A 25,045-nucleotide genomic window follows, 5' to 3' on the forward strand; every position below is an offset into this window, starting at 1 on the left:
TCACAGTTGTCATCTCTTGTTATTTGAGCAACTTGTGTTTTTCCCACTTTGTTTCTTTCCCTGCACATTTTTTCAAAATGGCCTTGATGCTTGCATATGTTGCCTTCTTTTTTAATAGCTGGACAACGTCTGAAATTTGTGATATGGGAAGCACTTCCACATCTGTAGTACACATATTGGTTTACTCTTTTTCTTTGGTGTTCCGCACTTCCCTTTTTAGGTCGAGCCTGGGTAGCACATGCTCTGCTATGAGGCATGCACTATTGGAGTATGGCTTTGAAGCGCCGCCCACTCTCCGCCCATATTTTTCATTGGCTTGTGTCATTATCCTTCGTAAATGCTGGCTTCCAAGTCGTTATTAGGCTGGTTAGTCCCTCCTTGGTACTGCCTTGTCTGCATCTGTTACCTCCCATAACAACTGGACCTTTTACATCATCTCTGGAGATTTCCATATTGTCAAACGATACATCCCCGCTATCCCCCCTGGCAAAAAAAGCAAAACAACTCTCCCGAAAAGATAATAACCCTGTGGAGAAGCAGCCAACCAAGGCCAAAACCAAACTTAAAGGAAAAAGGGGGTTAATAATCCAGGAACCGGGGATAGCAATTAAACACAATATGTTAAAAAGCCACAAGAACTCGAAACTTTATTTAAGAAGTTACATTGAAAATTGGACAGTATTGAGAGACGTTTAATGTCAGAAATCAAATTGGTGCAAAAAGATATGGCATTTTTGACAGATATGGTCTCCGAAATGTTATACTCTAAAATAACAAGTAAGGCGTCTAGCCTCCATAAATCAGTCTATAATTCATCGGAACGCGCAAAAAAGAGATTAATTCCCGCCACTATTACAGGTGACAAAAACCAAAGAGAGACTATCCTGGCATCAACTTCAGGGGATATCCTGACAGTTCAACCAACACAAGACTCAAGGCCCCATAAAGTAGATATAGTCCACCCTTTAGGAGCAACAGAAAAAAGATTTGACGGCCAAAACGAACAGTATTATGCACGATAATAACTACACTAAGGGGTCTTTAAATCTCCCCCACCCCAGGCAACTCCATATGTCATCGTTTTTAACAATGTGCCAAAATTGATTGAAAATCAGAGGGAAACTTATGAGTCCTTGAAAAATCAAGTGGTTCACTGGTTATCCGCAAATTCGAATGTTGGGGCTAATGTGTTATATCAGGATATTATTATGCTAAGGAGCGTGAACTGGGTGGGCAAATCCAGGAAATCATGTCAGGGAGTCTGTGTTGTGGTAAACTTTCGTTGTAGGGGGTTGGTGGGGAGTTTGTTAGAAATGTTTTTGAATGATGCTAATGGGACATGCTTTGATAATGGTGATTATATAACGCCTGTCTCACTGGGCTATTTCTATAGGCCTAGTCTCAGTAATACCAATATAAACTCCAGGTACAACTTTTTGCCTAATGTGCCGTTTTTTAATAAGTTTGACCCTTTGAGAAGATGTAGTGAAATAGACTGACAGCGAAAGGATATGGCTGAGTAACCAGCTAGGAATTTGGATCCCGTTGTTTTTTGTAGTGTGATAGACGTGGATTTATCCACACAAATCAAAACTGCTATGGAAGAGCCGCTGTCTAGTACCAAGGATTGTGCGTATACTAGTAACTTATGTATTAACCCGGAAAATGTTGATCTAACTGTACAAACCCAGGAAGTTGCCAGGGGAAAGTCTCCGAGCAGCCACAAGGACGATTCTCCCATTGGTAAACCGATTGAAGTTAATTGCTGTATATGTATAAATTAGTTTTTATATATTATGACGTGGAACATTGCAGGGATCAAAAATAAGATTAACAACGAGGAGTGGTTAAAAACCATAGATGGGTTCGCACTGGTACTAATTCAAGAAACATGGCATACTGAGCCCTTTATTATAAATGGATATCAAACTGTTTGTACCAATGCTAGTCTGTCTAGGATGGGGAGAGCAAAAGGTGGCTTAGCCACTTTAATCGCAGTTACTTCGCCCTTAATTTTAAAGAAATCATATACCTTGTCACAGTATTATCAGCTTTTGTTTTTATATTTGGAAGGAAAGCAGTCCATCATTGTAATACATTTTTATAATAACATTTTTGATAAAACAAAAAGTAGGGTGATAAGGCAATTAGAAGAAGATTTGGACCATTTTTTAGAGGGAGTAGGAGGGGAATATTTTTTAGTTTGGGGAGGGGATTTTAACTGTGTTAAATGTGCCCTTGAAGCTGGAGAACCATGTGGATATTGTGATCATAATGGTGATAGGATTCCCCATTTTTCACATGATCCATACAGGGAAGCCATTAATCTCGCTGTACATAAATACAATTTAGCAGTTTTGGAACCCACTATGTCAGAGGGTGAGATTATAATACAAACCTTTGTAGGAGCAAGGCCATCTTCAAATATAGACCACCTTGTTGCATCAGCGAATTGCAGGAACTTGGAAAAAATCGTTATCAGAGCTAGCCTTCTTAGTGACCATCATCCCATAACTGTGTCACTAAAGTTATGCTTGATACAGAAGAAACGGGGTAGGAGTGCGGACACTGATATTAATACCCGAGGCAATAATGGACTTTCAATAAAATGGTCTGGTGTGAAAGTATCCCCCTTTATGGAAAACCTTGTAAGTAAAAAACAAAGAGATCTGGAAACTTGTATGGATATCTCCTCGATAAATTTGGATATTATTAATGCATTCTGTAATATTACTAACGAAATTGCAGGTGATTTAACAGCCAAAAGAAAGACGAAAGTTTGTGATCTCAACCCTAGATGGTTTAATCAGGAATGTTCTAGGTTAAATGGGGAACTAAAATATGCCCTTAAAGTAAAAGCAAGAGATAGTGCCAAGATCAGCACCTTGAGGAAAGCCTATAAAAATATTTTGAATGAAAGGAAAAAAGAGATCCGCGACGGGGCATGGGAGAAATTAACCCAGGCCACAGAGACGAAAGATCCAGTCCTCCTTTGGAAAATTATTAATCACCCCTTTTTTAAAGAGAGCACAGCAGTAAATATTGACATTGTGGTGACCCTGGAAGATTGGATTTTGCATTTCGAGAGTATATTTAATCCAGATGCTGCTAAAATAAATAAGGGCAAAATTAAAAATTATATCTTAGTGGAGCCTGTTAATTCACCCCCAAAAACTATAGAGGTAATCGAATCTGCCCTGGTAAAAAGTGCTAATGGTAAAGCCGCTGGCCCAGATGGGGTACCTATTAATGTTTTTAAATATAATACGGATTTTTGGATTCCGATTTTATTGAATGTTTTTAATATTATCCTTGAAGGAGTTTTACCTGCATCATGGGTTGAAAGCGTTATCGTCCCCATTATTAAAAAAGGAGATAGGGGGAAGGCTAATTGCTACCGCCCAATATCTCTTCTTGATTCCACCTTTAAACTGATGGGTCGAATAATGTTGCAGAGGTTAGAAAACTGGGCAAATGAGAATAAAATTCTAACAGAGACGCAGTATGGTTTCAGAAGAGGTATTGGGACGGCAGAACAATGTGTAAACCTTGATTTACTGATAGGAAAGTACACGTTGGCAAAGGATGGAGCGTTACATCTCTGCTTTGTCGTCCTGACCAGCGCTTTCAACCTTGTCAATCATTTTAAATTATGGCAAACTTTGAAAGAGCTAGGGGCACCTAATAATATAATAAATATTTTATCTCAGATTTATATACTTTTAACTTCTAGGGTACGGTTCGCTAAAATGGGGTGATGTACATCTGATTTTAAGGTTATGCATGGAATTAGACAGGGTTGCGTTTTAGCCCTCCTTTTATTTTCCTTATATATTAATAATGTAGACCCCTTTTTGCAAAATGTAACTGTAGACGCCCCAAAAGTTGGGACGTGTCCCACGCCAATATTACTTTATGCAGACAATGCTGTTCTAATATTAAGGACAGCAAACGGTCTGCAATCCTTAATAGATAATTTTGCTCTGTATATGACTGAAAAGGATTTACAGTTACATTTAAAGTAAACTTTTGTAATGTGGGAGTAATAGGATTAGAAATAGACATCATCACGTGGGTGAGGTCACCATCAATAGAGTTTTATCTTTTTCATATTTGGGAATGCTTTTTAATAGTAGTGGTACCTGGAATACGCACATAGAATCGTGTAAGATGACATTTTTAAGAACTACTGAGAGAGTATTTTTAGATTCTCTGCAAAAATAGGTAATAAACCAATACAGGAAATTCTTGCTTTGTATCGGAGTAAATGTGTTTCAGGGGTCTGCTATGGGGCCCCCATCTGGGGGAGAGGAAATATCGCCCCCCTACAAACCCTAGAAAATAAGTTTTTAAAAAGATTGTTGGCTGTTCCTTGCTCGATGGCAAACTATATAGTTCATAAAGAACTGTCTGCAACATAATTAAGCGATACAATACATATGGCAGGCCTTACCTTTTGGCAAAGGGTATGGACTAAAGACGAAACAAAATTTACTAAAGATCTAATTACTGATTGTCCGGCCCTCGACCATAGCAAGAAAATGCCTTGGTTAGAGCATATTTATAAGTTGTTAACACACTGTAAAGCAGATTATGATAGAAAAAACCCTACATCTATCCAGGACCTCACCAAAAACTATTTGAAGATGAGATATCTTAACGCTATGAATTATGAAAGAGAAAGGGAAGCCGGCCAAAAACATAGTGTTGTTTCTTACTGCAAACACCCACTTATGGGGGGCACACAGTTATATCTAACACAGGTAAGAAACACCCAACATAGATTTTATTTAACTAGGCTAAAGCTTGGCACACTTCACTATTTAGTAGCCTTCCCTAGATTGGAAAATGGTGTCTTAAACTCCCAAATTGCCCGTGTGATGGAAAGTCTCAACAATCCACGTTGCACCTTATTCTCTTTTGTAGTTTTTATAAGGATATCCGGAAATCTGCTTTAAGACCCCTTTTTTATCAAATATGGTTTTATATTATAAACATGCGTTTAATCTTGTATGCAGCCTGTAAAATGTAAAAATTATGAACGTTGTCAGTCGATTTATACAGTGTGCAATAAGGAAAAGAAAGGATTATTCACATCTGGATGCACTGGTCTATGAAAACCCTGATGATTAAATTTAGCTCTTGTTTTTTAAACATTTATTTTGATATATAGTGCCACTTTGCACTCATATGTAGTGCAATGTACTATTACCTACGTATTCGTTATCAGGACGCAATGTTAGGTGAAAGACTGGTAGTCCAGACTAGTTTAGCTTCCAATCCTACATTTTGAAATGGAGTGGTACACTGCACCTTATGTATCCTAATGCATTAGCACTTTTGTAGCCTATATTTGGCGCAATGTTGAAATGAAAACTTGAAGCTCATCTTTAGCTTCATCTCCAACTTTTTTGTATATAATGGCACTTAGCACTTTATGTATTCCATGCATTAGCACTTTGCATCCTGTGTTACAGTCTCATTTGCACATATCTTATTGTATTGTATTTTAGCTATGTATATATATATTAGTTATTGGATGCAGTGGAAAACCATGGCTTTTGAAATGTTTTTTTTAACTTATGATTGTGTTGTTATATAGGAATGTTTTCACTGATTCATTTTGCTTAGTATGCTTTTATGGTGGAACTTTTTGCACCGAATAAAGCTGATTTTGACTTTGACTTTGGCTGTGTAAGTAGGTGCAGGAGAGCCTGTGTGGATCTCTGAGTGTGTATGTGAGTGTCTGAGTGGAACTGTGAGCGGGTGCATGAGTGTCTGAGTAGATATGTGAGTGTCTGAGTGGGCCTGTGAGTGGGCATGTGAGTCTCAGAGTGGGTCTGTGAGTCTTGGAGTGGGTCTATGAGTGAGTGCATGACTGTGTGAATGGGTGTGTGAGTCTCTCAGTGGGTCTGTGAGTTGGTTCAATTGGGTCTGTCAGTGGGTGCGCGGTAAATAAAGTAGGAGGACACATAGGAGAAGGTCCTCATTCCAGCTCCCACTGTGACGGTCCTCCTGTCCAGCTTACCTGCTGGTTTCTGACCTTTATTTTGCCATATATCTGCTTGTTTCCGATCTTTATTTTGCCTCTTTCTGACCTTTATTCTGCTGCTATCTGCTCTTTTTTTTACCTTTATCTTGCCTCTTTATGCTTGTTTCTGCCTCTTTCTGCTAGTTTCTGACCTTTTTTCTGCCTCTTGCTGCTTATTTTTGACCACTGTTTTGCCTCTTTCTGCTTGTTTCTTACCTTTAGTCTGCCTATTTCTGCTATCTTCTAACTTTTATTCTGCCTCTTTCTGCTTGTTTCTCACTTTTACCATGCCTCTTTCTGCTGGTTGCTGACCTTTATTCTGCCTCTTTCTGTTAGTCTCTCACCTTTATTTTGCCTCTTTCTGCTTGATGCCGACCTTTATTTTGTCTCTTTTCACTCGTTTCTGACTTTTGTTCTGCCTCTTTCTGACCATTTCCCACCTTTATCTTGCCTCTCTCTGCTCATTGCTGACCTTTATTCTGTCTCTTTCTGCTCGATTCTCACTTTCATCTTGGCTCTTTCTGACCTTAATTTTCTCTCTTTCGAATTCCTTCTGTCCTTCCCCTGGGACCGCCGGGGGAGCATCAATGCCCTCGCTGTCACAGCCAGCTTTTTGCCTCCTGCGGGAGCTGGCATTGCTGCTGCACACAGGGAGCTGCTGGAAATGGTGGCAACCAGTTTTTGCAGATTATCGGCATGTCTGATTCTTGGTTTTACTTTTCTTAGGAAAGGCAATTGATCTGCGGCTTTCTAACAAATGCCATATAAGTGGAGCATATTGTTTAAGAAAAAAGAGATATGCAGAAATGGTGATGACAACTACTACAGCTTATATGCACTTTAACAAAATGTGTTAATACATCTATGTAAGGGAAAGAAAACAACAAATGAAACCATGGTGTTTTTCAAAACTGTTTAATGTTTGACCTCCTAGGCACCTTAGTGGCTGAGAGAAGCAATGCATTGTACTGGCACAAAGTGTACATACCAACTGGCCAAAATATTGCTTATCACTTGTGCGCCTTCCATATGCATAAAGGATAACTATATGGTATTTTGCTTGGTGTTTGTCTCTTGAATTTTCATTTCTTCTTTTGCACACATGCTACAAGAGTAATTTACTACAATCTTTAATCATGTGAAATTAAGAATGGAGAGTCACAATATCGAGTTATTACTATCGACCTGCACTATCAATTCCCCAACATCGACTGCCCCTAGATTATCAAGGTAAGTAGATGTTTGGTTAGAATGGTTTATCTCTTCTTATGCATCTCTACATACCATGACGATATAGTGATAGTCGTATTGTGGAATCGATGTTTATCAATGTGAATATTTATGTCCTTGATATTATAGTATACAACTAGCATTATAATATTCACCATTACTATTTTCAGATACTAAAAGCAAGCACTGTTTAGTTGGTGCAGTTTTTCCAAGATAGCTTCTTTCTGCATGTCTATCCAGGACCCTTTGTAGACAACATACTCAATTACTATATTCTCTCATGTTTAACACAATACTCATACCTAATGAAGTGCTGCATTTAGTGCATTAACCGGATGTAGATTTCCTATATCCATATGTGTCATGAAGGGCATGAACCTATTCCTGGAGGCAACACATGTTACAATGATGTCCATTATTCAGTGCAGATATATATTATTTCCATTCTACCATCAGTTCTCCACTCATTTTAAAATTAGTTCAGAAAAGTAGTATCATCAAGTTATGTCACATATTTATGTAATCCTGTTCAAAAGCATGAGTTCTCTGGTGTCTAATCAGGGTGATTCTTTGACCATAGGTTTTGTTGCACACCGCACATTGATAAGGCCTCTCCCCTGTGTGTTTTCTTTGGTGTATAATAAGGGTTCCTCTGCGACTGAAGGTTTTCTCACATTCAGGACATTGATGAGGCCTGAAACCTGTGTGAATTCTATAGTGTCGGGTAAGGTTGTTTTTTTGACAAAACCTTTTTCCACATTCAGTACATTGATAGGGTCTCTCACCAGTATGTGTTCTCTTATGTGCAGTATAATGTCCCTTCTGATAAAAAACTTTCTGACATTCAGTGCAAGTATATACTCTCCCACTCCGCTGTGGGTTTTGTTGACTTATAGGAAGTGGTGTGTTTCTCAGACTATTCTCCGACTCGTATATTGCCAACTTCCTTAGTTTGGAGGTTCCAGGGTGTAAATTAACATTTGATAGGTTATTATAAACACTTTCACAAGGTGTTGTTTTCTCTAGCAATTGTTCTTGCTTAGTTTCTGACCACAGCTGGCACTTAGAGTACCTTCCTGTTTCAGCAATCTGAAGGACCTTAATCTTGGTGTTTCCTGGTGAATGTTTGTAAGATTTCTTTTCAATAGATTTTAGAGAATATCCCTCTTTCTTTTTTCTTTTTGTTATTCCATCACCAACGGTTCTATCAGCTGTTAAAATTAAAATAAAAAATATATTGTTATTTACCTTGGAGATTAAAATGGAATTATTAAGAAATTATATTCATAAAGTTATATTTAAAATAATAACACAACAGAAAACTGGCACCAATTAAATACTTTGATGGCATCATCAGAAGAAATTAACTCATTAAATAATTCAACATGCTCTATGTTGTATATTGGGTCTCAAATGCTATCTGTAAACATTTGATTAAAACAAGTGGTCTGGTCACCAAACTCAAAGAAAATGTTGCAGCTTGAAATATTAAAGCTGTACCTATAAATTTCAACTTAAGCACATAGATTTTACCTTTTCAGACATCATTAAATTAGAATACTCTTAATCTATATTTAAACATATTATGTTATGGGTGTGTGCTGATCACTTTAACACAAATACTTGCAGCAATGTATGATTTGTCTACAGAACAATAAAGCTTGATGAATACGTGTTTAGTTGTAGGAACCAAGATACACAAGTAGCAACCTTTATATGCTGTCCATATCATTCTTGCCCCGGATTCACTACCTGCCAGACACAGAGAACAGCAGTCATGGTGGCACGTCAGATGACTTGGCATGCAATTGCCATGGTGGTTGAAAGGAAATAAGCCTTACTTTGCATTACATACTAAACTCAGACACCTGCTCTGTGTACAGCTAGTCACATGACAAGACATAAACACTGTTATGTCTGAGGGCTCTGGAAATCATGTCGTCTTCCTATTAGGTACTCGGGTATCTTCACATCTTTACTCAGATTAGCAAGCAAATGGATTGGGGACTCAAGAAGATGTTCTGTCTTATCAGATTTATTGTATATTTCCTTTCCACACCATTATGTACGAGATGAATAGGTTAGTCTCAGGATAAATGTGCTCATAAAAAAAATAATTACAAAGAATTTCACTAGACTGAAGCAAAAACACACTCCCATTGAAGTGCCTGTTGTCTCAAAATAATACTCTCCAAGCAATTTAAAATATTTCTGTGTTAGAAAGACAATACAATCTGTGTGAACTTACTTAGGGTAGGGGTGCCTGTCAGGAATATCCCAGATAATCTAAAATGCTTCTGCTTGTGTTTTTAAGTATTGAATGTCAAGTAATTCATTTTTAGAGTCAAAAGCAACGTCCTCCATCATACTGATGAGGTTAGAACTATCCCTCACACAAAATTATCGATAAAACTATGTGCTTCTCAAGGGGCTGACATACATAGCCATACCCGGACATGATTGGGCATCCAGCCTGACGGACTGGTGTTATCCTCACACATTTCGGGCAATGTATATACTGCAGGGCTTCTCGAACAGTTATTTAGATATTTGTGGGCATTCTCCTTTATGAACCCAAGTAATAGCTTCATCTTAGATGAAAAATGTGCTGTAAGTTTCTCATAATGTTTGAGGCTTGCAAGTTGATGAGGCACTTTTCTAAAAGACGTATAAGTATCTTGTATCCCATGTCCATCTCCTTTGTCTTTACTCTTGATGGTGACACTGTTATGTTTGGAATCATTTGGGGTTTCTCATTTCTGTCTAATAATATTATATGGTATTTATTGGTCTTGCATTTTCTGCTTACTGATCTCATTACATATGAGGAAAACCACAGTAATCAGGTGTAGAGTAGGAATAAAATGCGATAGTGGCTTTAAGCCAAAAGCATTTATAGTGCATTTGGAGGGATTTTCTTTAAAAAAAACACACTGAAGTCTAATCTTTCTTTAAAAAGGCCAATATGCCTGTTTTATAGTAGTTTGAAGAGGTCTGTCTTTACTTTTAGAACAAAGGATAGGTCTATGCTGAGAAGATGAATCTTCTCTGTTGAAAGGGTATGTCTAGAAAGATTTATGAATGGTGCCATTTTTGCTGTGAATACTGCGTCGGTGTCTGCTAAAATTGATGCAGTGTCTGCTGCTCCCCCAACACACATTGTCCTCTTCCTCTCGCTGCCTCCTTTCTGTCCTATCCATAAAAAGGCTGATTGTAAGTATCTGTGGTCAGCGGTGGTGCTGTCCCCCTGCTAGTATCTGGTTGGCCTATTTTTTCTATTTCTGAATCAGAAAAGGATTCTGAAAATTTGATGTCCGCTCTGAGCAGTAATAGAGAAAGTATTCTTCTGGGTGCAATTTCTATTTGTCTACTCAAAGTAAAGTGCATTTTCCTTAGGGGAAGCATCTTGGATGATATATTTTATACGCTTCTGATCTGAGCAAATGTTATGGAGTTAAAAATATGGTTGATAATAACTGTAAAATGTATTCTATCTTTCTGGAAAAGGGTCATCTTTCAGTTTGATGCATGACCTTTTTTTCGTTTTCAACCTGTATATTTCGATCGGATGAGTTCCGTCTTGATCCTTTGTGACGGGGAGAACTGATAAGTGACTTCTGCCCTTACTTTTGAACTATTTTCAGATATACCACTGCATCTTTGAGCAATTGATTTGACTTTGGCAGCAATTTTTATCTCTAGTTTGCCCAGATGCTGTGTCAGGAAATTAATTCCATTTGATCCTCTTAATGACACATTTTTTGAGAATTATATTTTCAGAGACTTGTTAAGTAACAATGGTCCTACTGAAAACCCGTGGGCATAATTCATCGTGCCAATAGGGGACAAACATTGACTAGTTTCAAGCGCACATTTAAGCAGTAAAACCATTAAGGGTATAAGGATTATAATCAAGGAACTATTGATTCCCTTTTGTTGAAGCACTGTCACCTCACCACTTATGCAATTGTATACATTACTATATGCTTTTATTTTAAGCTTGTGCACTACAAAGCAAGATGACCTGAGCACTATGACAAAACATTATATTGGCTTTGTTAGTAAGGATATAATACACAATATAAGGCCCCCAATCGTATGTATGTGGTTTTTTTTTATTAATTAAGGCATAAAGGTAAAGTATTGAATGAACCATTAAATACATACAAATTGGATGTTTTTATTTTATAAATGTGTTTTCAGGATGAGCCATTGTTTTTAACCCTAATACATATCCAGTTTAAACTCTGATGTAGAGAGTAGCCCTAGTTATGGATATCATTTAAATAATATGGTGCTTGGTAGAATACATTTATGTTTACTTATATTTATGCTTGTTTTGCTGTAAAATGTCCACCACCAAACTTAACTGCTTCTTGGCTCTCTATCGACACATCTTGGTAAAAGTATGTGAACAATTAGAAGAGATTTTCAGGGACATGACCATGCTCTGAAGCAATTGGCTGCGCACAGAAAGAGCCCCCATAGGGCCTCCTGTTGCAGACCCCTTCTCGCTAGCATTCGGAGAATGTGGGGATTCAACAGTTGCTGTGGCAGCCCACTGCAAATGCTGGTCAGTGGATACTTGCCAACCGGTGCGGTCTCCTCCTGGATATAGATGCAGGCTGGACGCAATCTATACGAGGCAGCCTTCCATGATGGGGCACCCACAGCTCAATCAGTGTTGCATCTCTGAAGGTCAGTATCTGAATGCGGTGCCCCTGGGAGGAGACCTGACCTGACTAGACACTATTGTTCCTGGGGGAACTGCCCCTTGAATGGGAGCCACACCTGACTGCTGGTGGGCATGGAGCACCGAACCGATGGACTAGGTCTTCTTGGCAAGAGGAGGTTGAATCATAAATTACAGAGGAACTTGGTGAATTGGGGATCAACCTTGGTGGAAAGATGTGCGACGAAAAGGCCTTGCACATAGGCATGCACATGGAATCCTGGGAGGGAACGGGATGATACTAGGACTCCTTTTCCTTCTCTCCTGTTTTTGGCCTCTGAGCCTAGATTTTGGACTATGGTCTGTGTTAGCCAGAATGGATGTCAGCAACCCTAAAACAATGCTGACTGTGTACACACATTAGCATTGAAGATAGACCACTTTGAGTAGCAATTTAAAAACACCACAAGAATACTTTACATGCTCTTCTCTTTGGAAGAACTGGCAAAAAGCTGGACCATTGCTTACCTTGTCTCCTTCAATAATTAATTGTACAGTGCCCCGGGTTCCAAACCTACCTCACAATCTTAGCACATCTGATATACCGCACGCTGACATGCACTCTGACTTATCCCTGGTTTCTAACCACATCTGACCCAATATCAAAGACGTTTTTCACGGGCTAACTGGAAGGTTTATCACCTGGCAATGCTGCCTCTTTGCATTGTCTCCCCAAGACTCTGAAACAAAGTGGTGGATCCTAATGGAAACTGTATCTCCAAACAGCAGGCACAGCAGGGGATCTCTGGCTAATTTAACCTCTGGTGCGTCCCCGCCAAATTAAAGGCCACTCAAGAATTCAGAATTGAGAGACACGATGTACAGGGTTAAAAATTCTGAAACATGTTTATCGGGGACACAGGGAGGGTAGTTTTGTTCGAGTAAAATGCATTAATTCTGACGCTGAGAAGAAAAGACACTGTCACGACGGCGCCCAGAGACTAGGGTAGGTGGAGACACTTATAGCTTTTGTTCAATCATTGTACATTACTACAGATATTGAGCGGGAATGGCACTGTCGGGGCGCTGTTTAGGGATCGAGGTGGGCAGATGACACACTGCATCTTCCTATACTGTGGCCGAGGAAGGGTACACAGTAATGACATGGAATGTTAATGGGCTAGCGAACAAAATGAAGCATGGTCTGGTCTCTAATTACTTTAAAAGACACAAACCAGATATCTTAATACAAGAAACGCATCTTATGGGCCCACACTGTTCATTCCTGGGTAGGGGGCAATACACCACCCTGGCTGGATTACCTAGCGGACCTCCTTCTACGGTCAGGCCCTGCCACACATATCATAGGGGGAGACTTCAACGATGTGAGTGATCCCTCCCTGGACCGGATACTGACGCGCCCCGGGCCGCATGAGACTACTGCACTGGCGCGATTCCAGGCGACCCTTGGGTTAACGGACCTTTGGAGACGTCACCATCCCTCCGCGCGTGCATACTCATACTTTTCCAGAGCCCATAGGGCATTTTCCAGGTTGGACTACCTTTTTGCCCTAGCTGGAGAGAATGGACAGATAGAAGAGTTGGAATACCTAGCTAGGGGTATCTCAGAACATTCCCTGCTTTATTTAAAGGTGGGAAAGAGATAGGGAAGACAGGGCACCTCATGGAGACTGAACACATGGGCATTGAAGGATGAAACGGTTGCCAAAGAAATTGGGGTGGAGACGGAACTCACCTTCCAGGAAAATGATGGTTCGGTCCAATCAGCCGTCACTCTGTGGGAAGCTTTCAAAGCGGTACTACGAGATAGAGCCCAAAATATCATCGCCCATAAAAAGCAGAGGGAACTTCAGGAACTTCTGACGTTGGAAGGCAGACTGATAGACCTTGAGAATAAGGGGGCCTTCACATTGAGCGCACACACCCTCAGCCAGATCGACATTACTAAACGGGAATATCAAGCGTTAGTCACCAATGAGACACAGGCACACCCACTCGCAGTTCAACATCACCTGTACGAGACTTAGGATAGGGCGGTAAAATTGCTGGCATGGTTGGGCAGGAAGGAACTAGAGTTGAGGTGGGTTATGTCTATTAGGGAGCTTGACCAGATCTACACTGCACCCCAGGATATTGACGGAGCTTTTGCCCGATACTACTCAACACTCTATGCAGCCCAGACACGACTAAGAGAGGTACAAATAACCTAGTACCTTGAGGGTATTGAACTCCCTTGCATCGCCCTAGAGGAGAGAGAGGGGCTGGATGTGGATATTACATTGGAAGAGGTAATGGAGGTCATCGGTCGACTGAAAACGTATAAAACCCCTGGCCCTAATGGCCTTCCGGGGGAATTTTTCAAAAAGCATAGTGACATTCTGGCACCGCATCTACTTAACATGTTTAAAGCTGCCAAAGATAATGGGATACTCCCTGTGGATCTCAGAATGGCAACGGTGGTGGTGATACCCAAGGAAGGGAATCCCCCGGACGACTGTGGATCGTATCGTCCCATTTCGCTATTAAATATAGAAACCAAAATCCTGGCGACTATACTCGCAACATGCCTGTTAACTGTCATTGCCACTTTGATTCATGAAGATCAATCTGGCTTTATGCCACACCGAGCCACTCTCTATAATCTGCGACGGGTTGCCAACTGAATGGATGCTGTCCAAGGCAGGGAGGAGGCCCATTTGCTCCTCTCTCTTGATGCTGAGAAGGCGTTTGACACCATCCACTGGACTTTCATGAGACAAACTCTGGAGAGATTTAGCCCGAGTTTCTGGGACTGGGTGGCACTGTTATATACGGAGCCCTTGGCTTGGGTTCGGGTTAACGGAGCTCTATTGGACACCTGGCAGATTCAAAGAGGAACTAGACTGGGATGCCCCCTTTCCCTGCTACATTTTGCTCTTATTCTGGAACACTTGGCCTATGTAGTTAGGACTTTCCTGGGGCTGGGTGGGTTTGTAGATGACACCCGAGTGTTAGAGAAGGAACGCATATCTTTATATGCGGACGATATCTTATTATACGTTACGAACCCAACAAAGACGCTTCCTCTGCTCCTATGACTTTTTGAGACCTATGGGCATCATGCGAGATATAAAATCAATTGGAGTAAGTCGACCCTATACCCAGTTGGGGGGGCGGTGGAACCCCAGACATATCCTAGTTGCTTGCGCTGGTCGACAGAAGGGTTCACCTACCTGGGCCTATCCATTACCACAGATGTGGCAGCCAGCCTAACACATAACATTAGGTGGGTCCTCCTAAACATTCAGTAAGATGTTAAGCGGTGGAGAAAACTCCCCATAACTATTATGGGAAGGGCCGCTATGTACATAATGATTACTCTTCCTCAACTGCTCTACGTACTACAAAATACTTACCTTAAAATGCCGGACGCAATGTTCAGATGAAAAGATAGCGAACTGCGCTTGCTTCTCTGGGACGGGGCCCATCCATGATTGGCACTTCAGACTCTACAGAGAAATCCATAAAATGGGGTCTGGCACTCCCAGATATTAGGCCATATTATAGAGCGTCCTACCTTATTGTCATCAATGAATGGATTCACGCACCCGGGAATCACTCGACCTATCGGTTAAAAAGGTTACAGTTCAGAGACCGTACACATATGCATTATATCCATGGGGATGCGGGAAGTAGACGGTTGCTACAGATGACCCAGAGGACAATAGAGGCTTGGAAAAGCGCGGAACGCCAAATGAAGTGGGACCAGATATGCACTAGGTAGACCCCGTTGTGGGAAGGAAATAGTTTAACCGAGATTGGGAAGCTGAGAGGCTTTAAAAAATGGTACCCGATAGATATTTCCAAAATAGGAGACATCCTGGAGAAGGGTAGGTTGGCCTCTTTTGGCACACTCCAAGCCAGGTATCAGCTACATGACACTCAGGCTTATGCGTACCTCCGTCTGAAGCATGCATGGACTGGGGAAGGAGATCCAGAATGAAGCCATTTTGTTTACCTTTAAGACGTTACTAAATAACATGCCTGACAAAATAGGTCCACTCCGAACTAAATGGGAATTGACCACAGGTGTACTGGAAGATATCGACTGGGAGGCCGCTCTCATGCACCCACGGGAAGTGGCAATTAATTTTCCATTACGTCTCATCCAATACAAAATCCTGCACCGCACATACTTTGATAGAGCACGATTACATAAAATGGGAAGGGCGGAGAGTCCTGAATGCCTTAGATGCCACATAGCGGACTGGAAATTCATACATACCCTTTGGGAATGCGCAGAGATCCAGGCATACTGAGGAAAGGTTGTGGGTGAGCTTAATAGCATACTAGAGGTCCACATAGCGCTAGAGCCATGGTTTCTACTTTTGGGTATCCCAACGGATGTGGATATCCCAAGACGCAAACTAGTATTCACCAATTTGGGTGTGATGATAGCCAAAAAGGATATAGCAAAATACTGGGGGGCTCCGCAACTGCCTATACTCAAGGAATGGAGGGCGTGTCTTGATCTGTACATGGTGGTGGAACAGGTGACGTATAATGCTAGGGGCTGCCCGCGGAAATTTCGGAAGATACAGGAACCATGGATAAAATACTACAATTTAGAGGTGGAAGGGGAAGAAGAGGGAGGGGGATTGCTCTCAGAAGGGCCGAGGGAGGAGCCTTGAATACTGTAATGTATGTCACTGTTGTTAGTAATCTTGAATACTGTGGTCATGGACTGTTTCCTCTGTACACCCGACTCGCTCTGGCTTACCGATGAGGCCGCCTGCAATGGACACTATATTTGAACAACTGCCTTATAAGACAAGTGTGGAAATGCGATTGTTGTGCACTGTGTATTCATGCTTTGTTCTACGTTCTTTTTTATTTTCAAAGCAAAATAAAAAAATATTTTTTTCTAAAAGTATTCAGAATTGAGGTTGGTGTGGGCTTCCCTCTTAAGATGGCAGTTGTGCTCCATCAGTCATCTAGATCCCTAGTCATGAAACATCCACACCCTCTATAGACACAACAGCTGTCCACTCATGCTAGAGTACCATTGCCGAACTAGGCTGACAAGTTGGTATCCTTCTGGGATGCTAATGACTGCCTGGATGGTCAGTACAGCCCTACCTTTTGTGAGTGGCCTACGCCTGTGACAGGCTGGAGAGAAGAATGACCCCTATGCTCCAAATCTGATGGCTTGGAGAGAGCCAGGGTGCAAAACTCTACCAACCTGTGCTGCCTCTCCCACTCACCAAAGACTGGACAGGGTCATACTGGTGAGATCTAAAATGATTTTGGCTTCTCATGCCTGACTTGAGTATGTGGCTAGGCAGAGGACGGGATGGTGAGATACCAGGGATGAGGCCTAGATAATGTGGCTCTGGCAAGTTCAACCTCAATGGCCTTGTCTGATTTGCAAAGGTCCCTGCCCTGGGTGGCTGGTGGAGAGAGTATGCGCCAACTCACAACGTGCCTGTTTTACAGGTTTCCTCCATTGCCCTGCCTAGGGAGATTACCTGGACTGGAGGTGAGCTGGTGGAGAGTGGATGCAACCTCTTAGCCTATTGCTTCTTGTTGCCCCCACCCACTGAGGCTGGTGGTAAGAAGTTAGAGGAAATCAAGAACCCCCAGCTGCATGTGCACTATGCCATATTTCTGCTTTATGCTGGATTAGGCTGGAACGATATCAGCATATACACCTGTTCTGGGTTGCCCTTGGGAACCAGGCTCTGGGGCTCCATGTGCTCAGTGCAGTGCATCATTGTTTGCAGACGTTGTCTTGCTGATAATTATCTTCACAGGGTATCTGTATTCTGCGCTTCCAAGCCCTGCTGAAGGAGCTGGAGAGTGCTTCTGGTTGTAAAGTTAATTTGGTGAAATCTGAACTTTGAAATTTTACCCCACCGAAGGACACAGTGGTCAAGAGGGCTCATTTTATTACAAACATAAGTACTAACATTACTCCAAATCTTTTAGATCTCTATGGAGCCAAGTGCTCTGGTTATCTTGATGCACTCCATAACGACCTCCAGTGATGGATGCCCCTTTTACACTCATTGATGGGAAGGATACATGCTAATAAAAAAAAAAAGTACCCCTCAGGATACTGTATCTTTTTCAGGACCTCAGTAATCTAGTTACAACAAGGGTTTTTGATGACTTTTAAAATAGGGTCAAGGGCTTTGTTTGGAGAAGAGGGAGAGCCCAACTAACTCATAAAATCTTATGTTGTCTGAAATCTGGAGAGGGACCAGGCATTCCAGATTTATGGATATACAAAAGCACCGCCCATATACAATTTCTAGGTAATTGGTTCCTCGGAGCAAAAGCCAAGATTTGCCCTTATATCGAACTGGCTATAGCCAATTCAATCCTCTGCCACCTAGGGGATGTAGTATGGAAACCAAAGCTTGATAGGTCTACTAATGTTGACCTAGGCACTAACACTAATCTTAGGGATGGGGATACAATATGTGGGCAAATAGGCATAACTACATTTCCATCCCAACACACCTATTTATTGCAATCCCGCCTTCATCCCAGCAACAAAACCAGAACCATTTTATAAGTGAAACAAGGGTGGATGTGCTATAACAGCTGACATGTTAGATAAAGGTTCTATTCAGACTTTTCAAACTTGTAAGCAAAGCTATAGGTTGAATGAAAATGAACACATCCACTACACAGCTGTAACACTGGGTGATGGACCATGTAGTTAAAAATGCTGCTACTAGAGAGTATACTCCTTTTGAAAAGTATATATCCACCAACTCTAGATCAAGGATTATTATATCAAACATGTACACACTCCTGATAGAAGCTATCCCAAACTCCTGTTGATCTTACATGGAGAAATGGAATTGATTATTGGGTCGGGAATGGGGAGGACTAAAGGAGACTTCTATGGAGTGACCTTGGGAAGGAAGCACACTATAAAGTGACTTTTGATTAGTATATATATTCCACTAAATTACACAGGTTCTACCCAACTACTAGCAGACTCTTCTGGAAGGGGGTTGTGAGCTTTTGGGGGTCTACCATGATACATGGGAGGATTTTCCCCATATCAGTATCAGCCTATTTCGGATGGAAACCTTGACAGCTATGCAAAGGTTGGTGAGTTTTACCATATCTACGGACATTGCTTATATTCGGATTGGCCATTATTCTCTGTTGATTGTGGAGATGCCTTGTACTGCGGACATTTCACTGGTATCCCAGTGTAGAAAGGGGGAGCCCCTTTTTATGTCTTTTGCATTTGAAGCTCTGGAATATGATGACAATGAAGAGGCTATCCAAGGTTATGATTGATTACTATTTGGGTTTTGAGTGGATGTGGAGTCCGTTGCTGACGTACTTAGAGGAGAACTTCCAACCCTCTCTGGTTTACCTAGGCTTAGGGCTCTGAACATGTTTGTCTATTTGGGAGTTATTATCAAAGAGTCTACAAGAATCTAAAAAGCCCTTTTTCAATAAAATATAGGGAAATGTAGCTGTTATCATCACTCTTATTGTGGTGCGACAAGATTAGAGGGGAGAAGCCTTGCAATGTGCTACACAGATTGGCACTACTGTTTTGTTCAAGGAAAGTTTGGTTGCTGGAGGTGAGAACAGGGGGCCAGATAATAGGTTGCAGATAGTGACTGACTCACCTCCTGCAACGGTGTTATTCCTCTGATGCTTCTCTGTAGAATGTCAGCCACCTTTTTTTGTCTCTCTTGTACATTTCAATAAAAATGTGTTTATAAAAGCCCTCTTCGCTGCTAAATTTTCTGCCAAGAAACTAGTATCATTGGATGCAGGCAGCACTCTGATACAGCCTCCTTTAGACGAGTAAACACTGCCCGAGACTACATTGGACCCCTGACCTACAAATAGCTCTAGAAAAGAATGTGATTACTGAGGGGGACAACTTTGACTCAGGCACAGTGGAGGCTTCGGCTCTGAAGACAAAGGTGAATAAGGCGTTGAAGACGTCTAAGGATGGGGGCAACCAGGGTCAGAGCTGGAATGAACAAGCAGACAGCTTGAGAGGAGGAAACGAGGTAGATACTGGAGATAAATTCTTCCCTCTATCTGATCCATCAAACTCGTCCAGTGAAGAGGAGTCTTACTTGCTCCAACAGATTTCAGGAGGAGACTCATTGGGGAGTGGATGGAGCAAGTCAAGCAGCTTACGCATGGAGGATGATAAGATCTCAGTTGATGGCATTGCCTCTGGCACAGTTCGGAAGGGGGTCCTTCTGGAATGCGGAAGAATGAAGGCACAGGCGGTCTGTCATGGAATTATTTGTTTTCTCCAGCACTTGACGCTCCCGGGGAGAATCCTCCAGAGGAAATTCGGGCTGGCCATGCAGTTCAAGACAGGTCAGAAGAGGTATCACTCACTGTTATTTATCAAAGTATAATGGAATACAGGGAAGAGACCAGAGCAGAGTCAAAGAACACTAACTGCCTGTCGCAAAATGCAGGATTCTATTCGTTGTGGGGCCAAATCATGCTCAGAATTCGCTGAACAGATTGGGAAGGCAGAGAACCGAATTTCAACACTGGAAGATGAACTAACAGCCCAAAAAGCAGCAACAGATCTACTTAGATCTCAGAAAGATGATACTCAATGGAAATTGGCTGACTTGGAGAATCGTCTGCGACAAAATAATCTTAGGATGCTCTGGATTCCAAAGGATGTTGAAGGCCCAGATGTTCGTAAATTTGTTTTGGAACTCTTTACAGAAGCGTTCCCTGAGCTAACACTATGGTGCTGGGATCGTGAAGTGCAGAGAGCGCCCCGTTTTCCATTTAAACTGTACGCTCCACCAGGCCAAGAGGTTGTAGGACCTAGGGCAGTGATAATCTGCTTGAAGAATTTTCTGTCATGTCAAACCTTGTATGATTTGGCACGTCTAGACAAGAAAAGGTCTGGAAAGGGATATGAATTCTTTGTCAGGCCAGATTACTGCCAAAATGCAGGTAAAGAAGAGATTGCAACTCAGACAGCTAATCTCATTGTTTCAGAATAAGGGGGCTCAGGCTTTCTTACTCAATCCCGCGAAACTAAAAGTCATATATAAGGATAAAGCTCATTTTTTTTACTTCTGAAATAAAAGCAAAATAATTTTTGATGACTCTAGATGTCTAGATATTTAGGGGAAGGGTATATATATGTCTGGAAAACGGGGTCAGTAGTGTATTTATTTTTCATCGTACTTTCACTCCTGGTCTTTCTTTTTGGACAAACACTGTGTTTAATAGGTAATTGGGGTCTGACGAGCGGAGGGGCGCAATCCGTCACTATGGACCTTGTTGGTCCAAAAGCCTCGAAGGATGGGTGTGGGGGGGTGGCTTCACGGGAGGGAAGGTTAAGGGATGGAGTCAGGTGTTGTGTCGGGGTGGGCGGAGGTGGCACAAAGTGTTGGGGGATAAATAAGCCATTTTGTCAAAAGGAGTAAGCAAGACAATATTACACTGATGTTTAAGCAAACAACTGCAGACAAGCTGACGTATTTAAGTTGGGTCAAATGACTTCAATTTTTCATTTTAATTCTAGAAGGGAGGAGTTGTCTTAGCAAGAAAATGCGGATATGTGATGACCCCGCAAAGACATATTTTATATGCTCTATTAATATATGCGGTCTAAATGATAGGGATAAAGGCATATAGTAGCTCTGGAGTGAAGGACAATGCGGCCTGATGTTGTTTGTATCCAAGAAACTCATATCCCCTGAGGGAAGTGTAGAGTATTAACTGAATTAGGGTATACCTTGCTAACTTGTACACAACAAACCACGTCAAATCTAGGAGTTGCAACCTGTACCGCTGGTAGGATACTAGTAGATAAGTATGGTCGTTGGGTAGTTGTTGAATGTTGCATAGGCTCAACTAAATTCACATTATGCTCAGTTTATGGCTCATATATTGATGAGGCACAGATTTTGGTTTTTCTTAATGTTAAACTTGCATCTTAGCCGACGCCCCTGGTCCTTTGTGGGGACTTTAATATTCACTTAGAGGTGTCACATATACAGATGAAGGGGGGCAATTATACAGAAAGGAAACCCAAGGTTTTCAGAGCTGTTCGCCGATTTACTCTCGATCACGGGTTAATGGATGTATGGGAGAAATGTATGTATCCAGACCCTGACTTTACCTTCTATACTTTCCCTTATAATAAGCTGGTTAGATTAGACTATTTTTTTAATATCTTTGCCCCATGTGGCTCAGGTTAAGATAGAGAGATTTCCTAGAGTAACCTCTGACCATAATTCACTGAAGTTAGAGATTACGCTTGTAGGAATTATCAGGTCTCTTAGTTTTGACAGAAAGCTCTTTTTAGATTCAGCATTTGTTAGCCATATCAGATGCTGATTGGAACAATTCTTACGGATTAATTGGAACTCAGCCGCTAGTGAGATGGTATGGGACGCTTTAAAAGCAGGAATCGGAGGGAGGTTCTTAGTTTTGGATTATTCTTACAGAAACAGAAAAAGAATGAGATCCAGGGATTATATGAGGACTTTAGGAAGGCCGAGGGGAAACTCGCACAGAGATTACAAAGTAATCAGGATACAAGTGAGCTACAGAAAGTGGTCACTGTTTGTAAGACCAAAATAAATCAGTACTTGAGCAAGGAGGTACCCAGGAAATATTTTTTGTATAAAAGGGAATGCTATGAATATGGCAAGGCTACAGTCAAACTTCTAGCAAGAAAGATTAGGTAAAAAGAGGTTGAAAGGGGCATAACTGCTATCAAGGATCTTTCGGGCAGATTAGCGGAGACACCATCTGAGATTTTGACAGTGTTCAAGGAGTTTTAGCAAAAGTTATATACAGAGGAAATAGTAACTTCTAATCGGGGGTATGAGAAATTTGCTATAAGATCTGGATAGATGTAAGCTTAGTTGAGAAGATCAAACTCTCCTCAATGCCCCCATTACCTCGGAGGAGCTATTGGAGGCTATAAGTTCATTGGCAAGGCCGCTGGCCCTGATAAGCTTCCCCTGGAGTTTGATAAAAACTTTTTTTTTGGAAGTGTGTAAGGATATGTTAATAGTTTTCAAAAGGGCACAGCAGGGCCAGATTCCTCCTTCTTGGGAATCGGCTAACATTGTCATCTTTAAAAAAAAAAAAAAGGGATAACCCACCCACACTGCCAGGATCATATAGACCCATATCTTTACAGAATTGCGACGGTAAAATCTATGCATAGATTTTGGCAAGCCGTCTGGCCTGGGTCATTACTCCCATAGTATCACATAGGCAATGTGGTTTTATTTGTGGAAGAGGTACGGTCAATCATATAAGGAGGCTTGTTACTCTATTCGATCTTGCTAACGTACAACAAGCCACGCTTGGCTTGATTTCACTTGATGCCAAAAAAGCATTTGACCGTGTCTCTCTGCATTTTCTTTGGGCAGTTATGTGTTGGCAAGGATTTGGAATAGGCTTTATAGCGGCAATAAGGGCCATGTATAGAACACCTACTGCAAAAATCTGTGCAATGGGGCTAGAATCAGATTCAGTATCTATTTTTAGAGGTACAAGACAGGGGTGTCTCTGCTCGCCCCTTACTATTTGCTTTGCATACAGATCCATTTTTAACTATGCTTGTCCGTAATACGGCCATCAAATCCGTTTTCCAGAGACAGGAGGAATACAGGGTGTTTGCATATGCAGACGATGTAGCCGTTGTCACTGCAGAACCAGCAATGGCAGTGATGGAAATTGAGAAGGTGGTTAAACAGTTTAGGTTATTCTCGGGTTATAAATTAAATGCAGATAAAACCCAGATTATCTGCACTAATCAGGCCTTCTTTAATGGCCCAAGGATTGTCAAGGAAGCCGTATACTGAGGGGTTAAAATCAGACCTTGTTTGGAACAATTGATGGTGGCAAACTGGCTCCCTCTCCTTGGGAAGATTAAAACTGAGCGTGATAGAGCTGAATGCTTGCATCTTTCACTAGCTGGAAGGTGCAATGTTTTAAAAATTAGAATCTTGCCTAAAGTATATATTTTTGGGTCTGTACCTTAGGAGCACACTAAAATCAATCTACAAAAACTACAGGCACTCTGTACTAGCTTTATATGGAGTCAGAGGGAACCCCGAAGGGCAATGAAATTTATGACCCTCCCTAGAATTCGCGGGGGATGGGCAATATGTAAGTTTACATTTTATTACTGGGCCTGTTTTCTACAAAATATGAGACTCTTATTAACAGGGGCGGACAATATGGATGCAGGAGAAGCTCAGTCTTTATATCAAATGTTAATGGGTACAGAAGCAAAGGGGTTTTTGCTGAAGAATTTGGAACCTAGTTATTATTAAAAAAAACTTGATTTAAGGATTTGGCAACTGCCTATAAAGTCTAGAAGTAGGTTAGACAACGCCTTCAGCTTGGTAGGATATGTTTTTATACCCCTATGTCTGCTTCAATATTATTAGCCTCCATTCTTTGGGATACAGTAATGGAAAGATGAAGACAAAAGGGTAAGTAAAATAGATTTTTACACGAACTCTCAGATTAGCTCGTTTTCAGAATTACAGGAAAATTATTCATTGTTAAGGGCAGATTTTTTTACGTTTTTATAGATTCGAGACTTTTTGAGTAGAAAGAAAAATGCCTTTAGGATGACTAAGAACTCCCTAATTGAGGCAATTAGATGGGGCAACAGAATTGCCATTTTATATGACTGGCTCATTGAAACCCAAATGGATGATTTGGAGGTCCTGAATCATAAGTGGAATTTGAGACTTAATCAGGAAGGAGAACTAATACAGGAATCTAATGAAATGGGAGAGAAGATTTTACTGTCATCCAATCTGAGGGCACAACACTATAAAACTAATTTTAACCTATATTATACCCCATCAAAAATATATAAATGAGGAGGGGCAGCTGATGGTAAATGTACTCAGTGAGGGGCTGAACAGGCGGAAATACTTCATATGTTCTTCATGTGTAACTATTTAACTCAGCTAATAGGGGGGATTGAGCAATTTCTGACCGATATTATTGACACATCTGTTACCCTTACACCCCTAATGATGCTGCTAGGACTGATTGATGAGACACAAATCAATCGGAGTTTGAGTAAAGGAGGG

At 41.2% G+C, this 25,045-nt stretch overlaps 1 protein-coding gene across 2 annotated transcripts in view; it reads right to left on the reverse strand.

Moving 5' to 3' along the window:
- Nucleotides 1-6,930: 6,930 nt before the first annotated feature.
- LOC146818003 (uncharacterized) overlaps nucleotides 6,931-25,045 on the reverse strand; it is a 96,202-nt gene continuing 78,087 nt past the window's right edge. For both annotated transcript variants that reach the window (XM_085611479.1, XM_085611478.1), the window contains exon 7: nucleotides 6,931-8,472. In XM_085611479.1, coding sequence (XP_085467605.1) covers nucleotides 7,769-8,472 — 704 coding nt within the window. In that variant the 3' untranslated portion in view covers nucleotides 6,931-7,768. The remainder of the gene's footprint in view (nucleotides 8,473-25,045) is intronic.

This window comes from Triturus cristatus, chromosome 6 (genome assembly GCF_964204655.1).
Source record: "Triturus cristatus chromosome 6, aTriCri1.1, whole genome shotgun sequence".
In the NCBI taxonomy this organism is placed as follows: domain Eukaryota; kingdom Metazoa; phylum Chordata; class Amphibia; order Caudata; family Salamandridae; genus Triturus; species Triturus cristatus.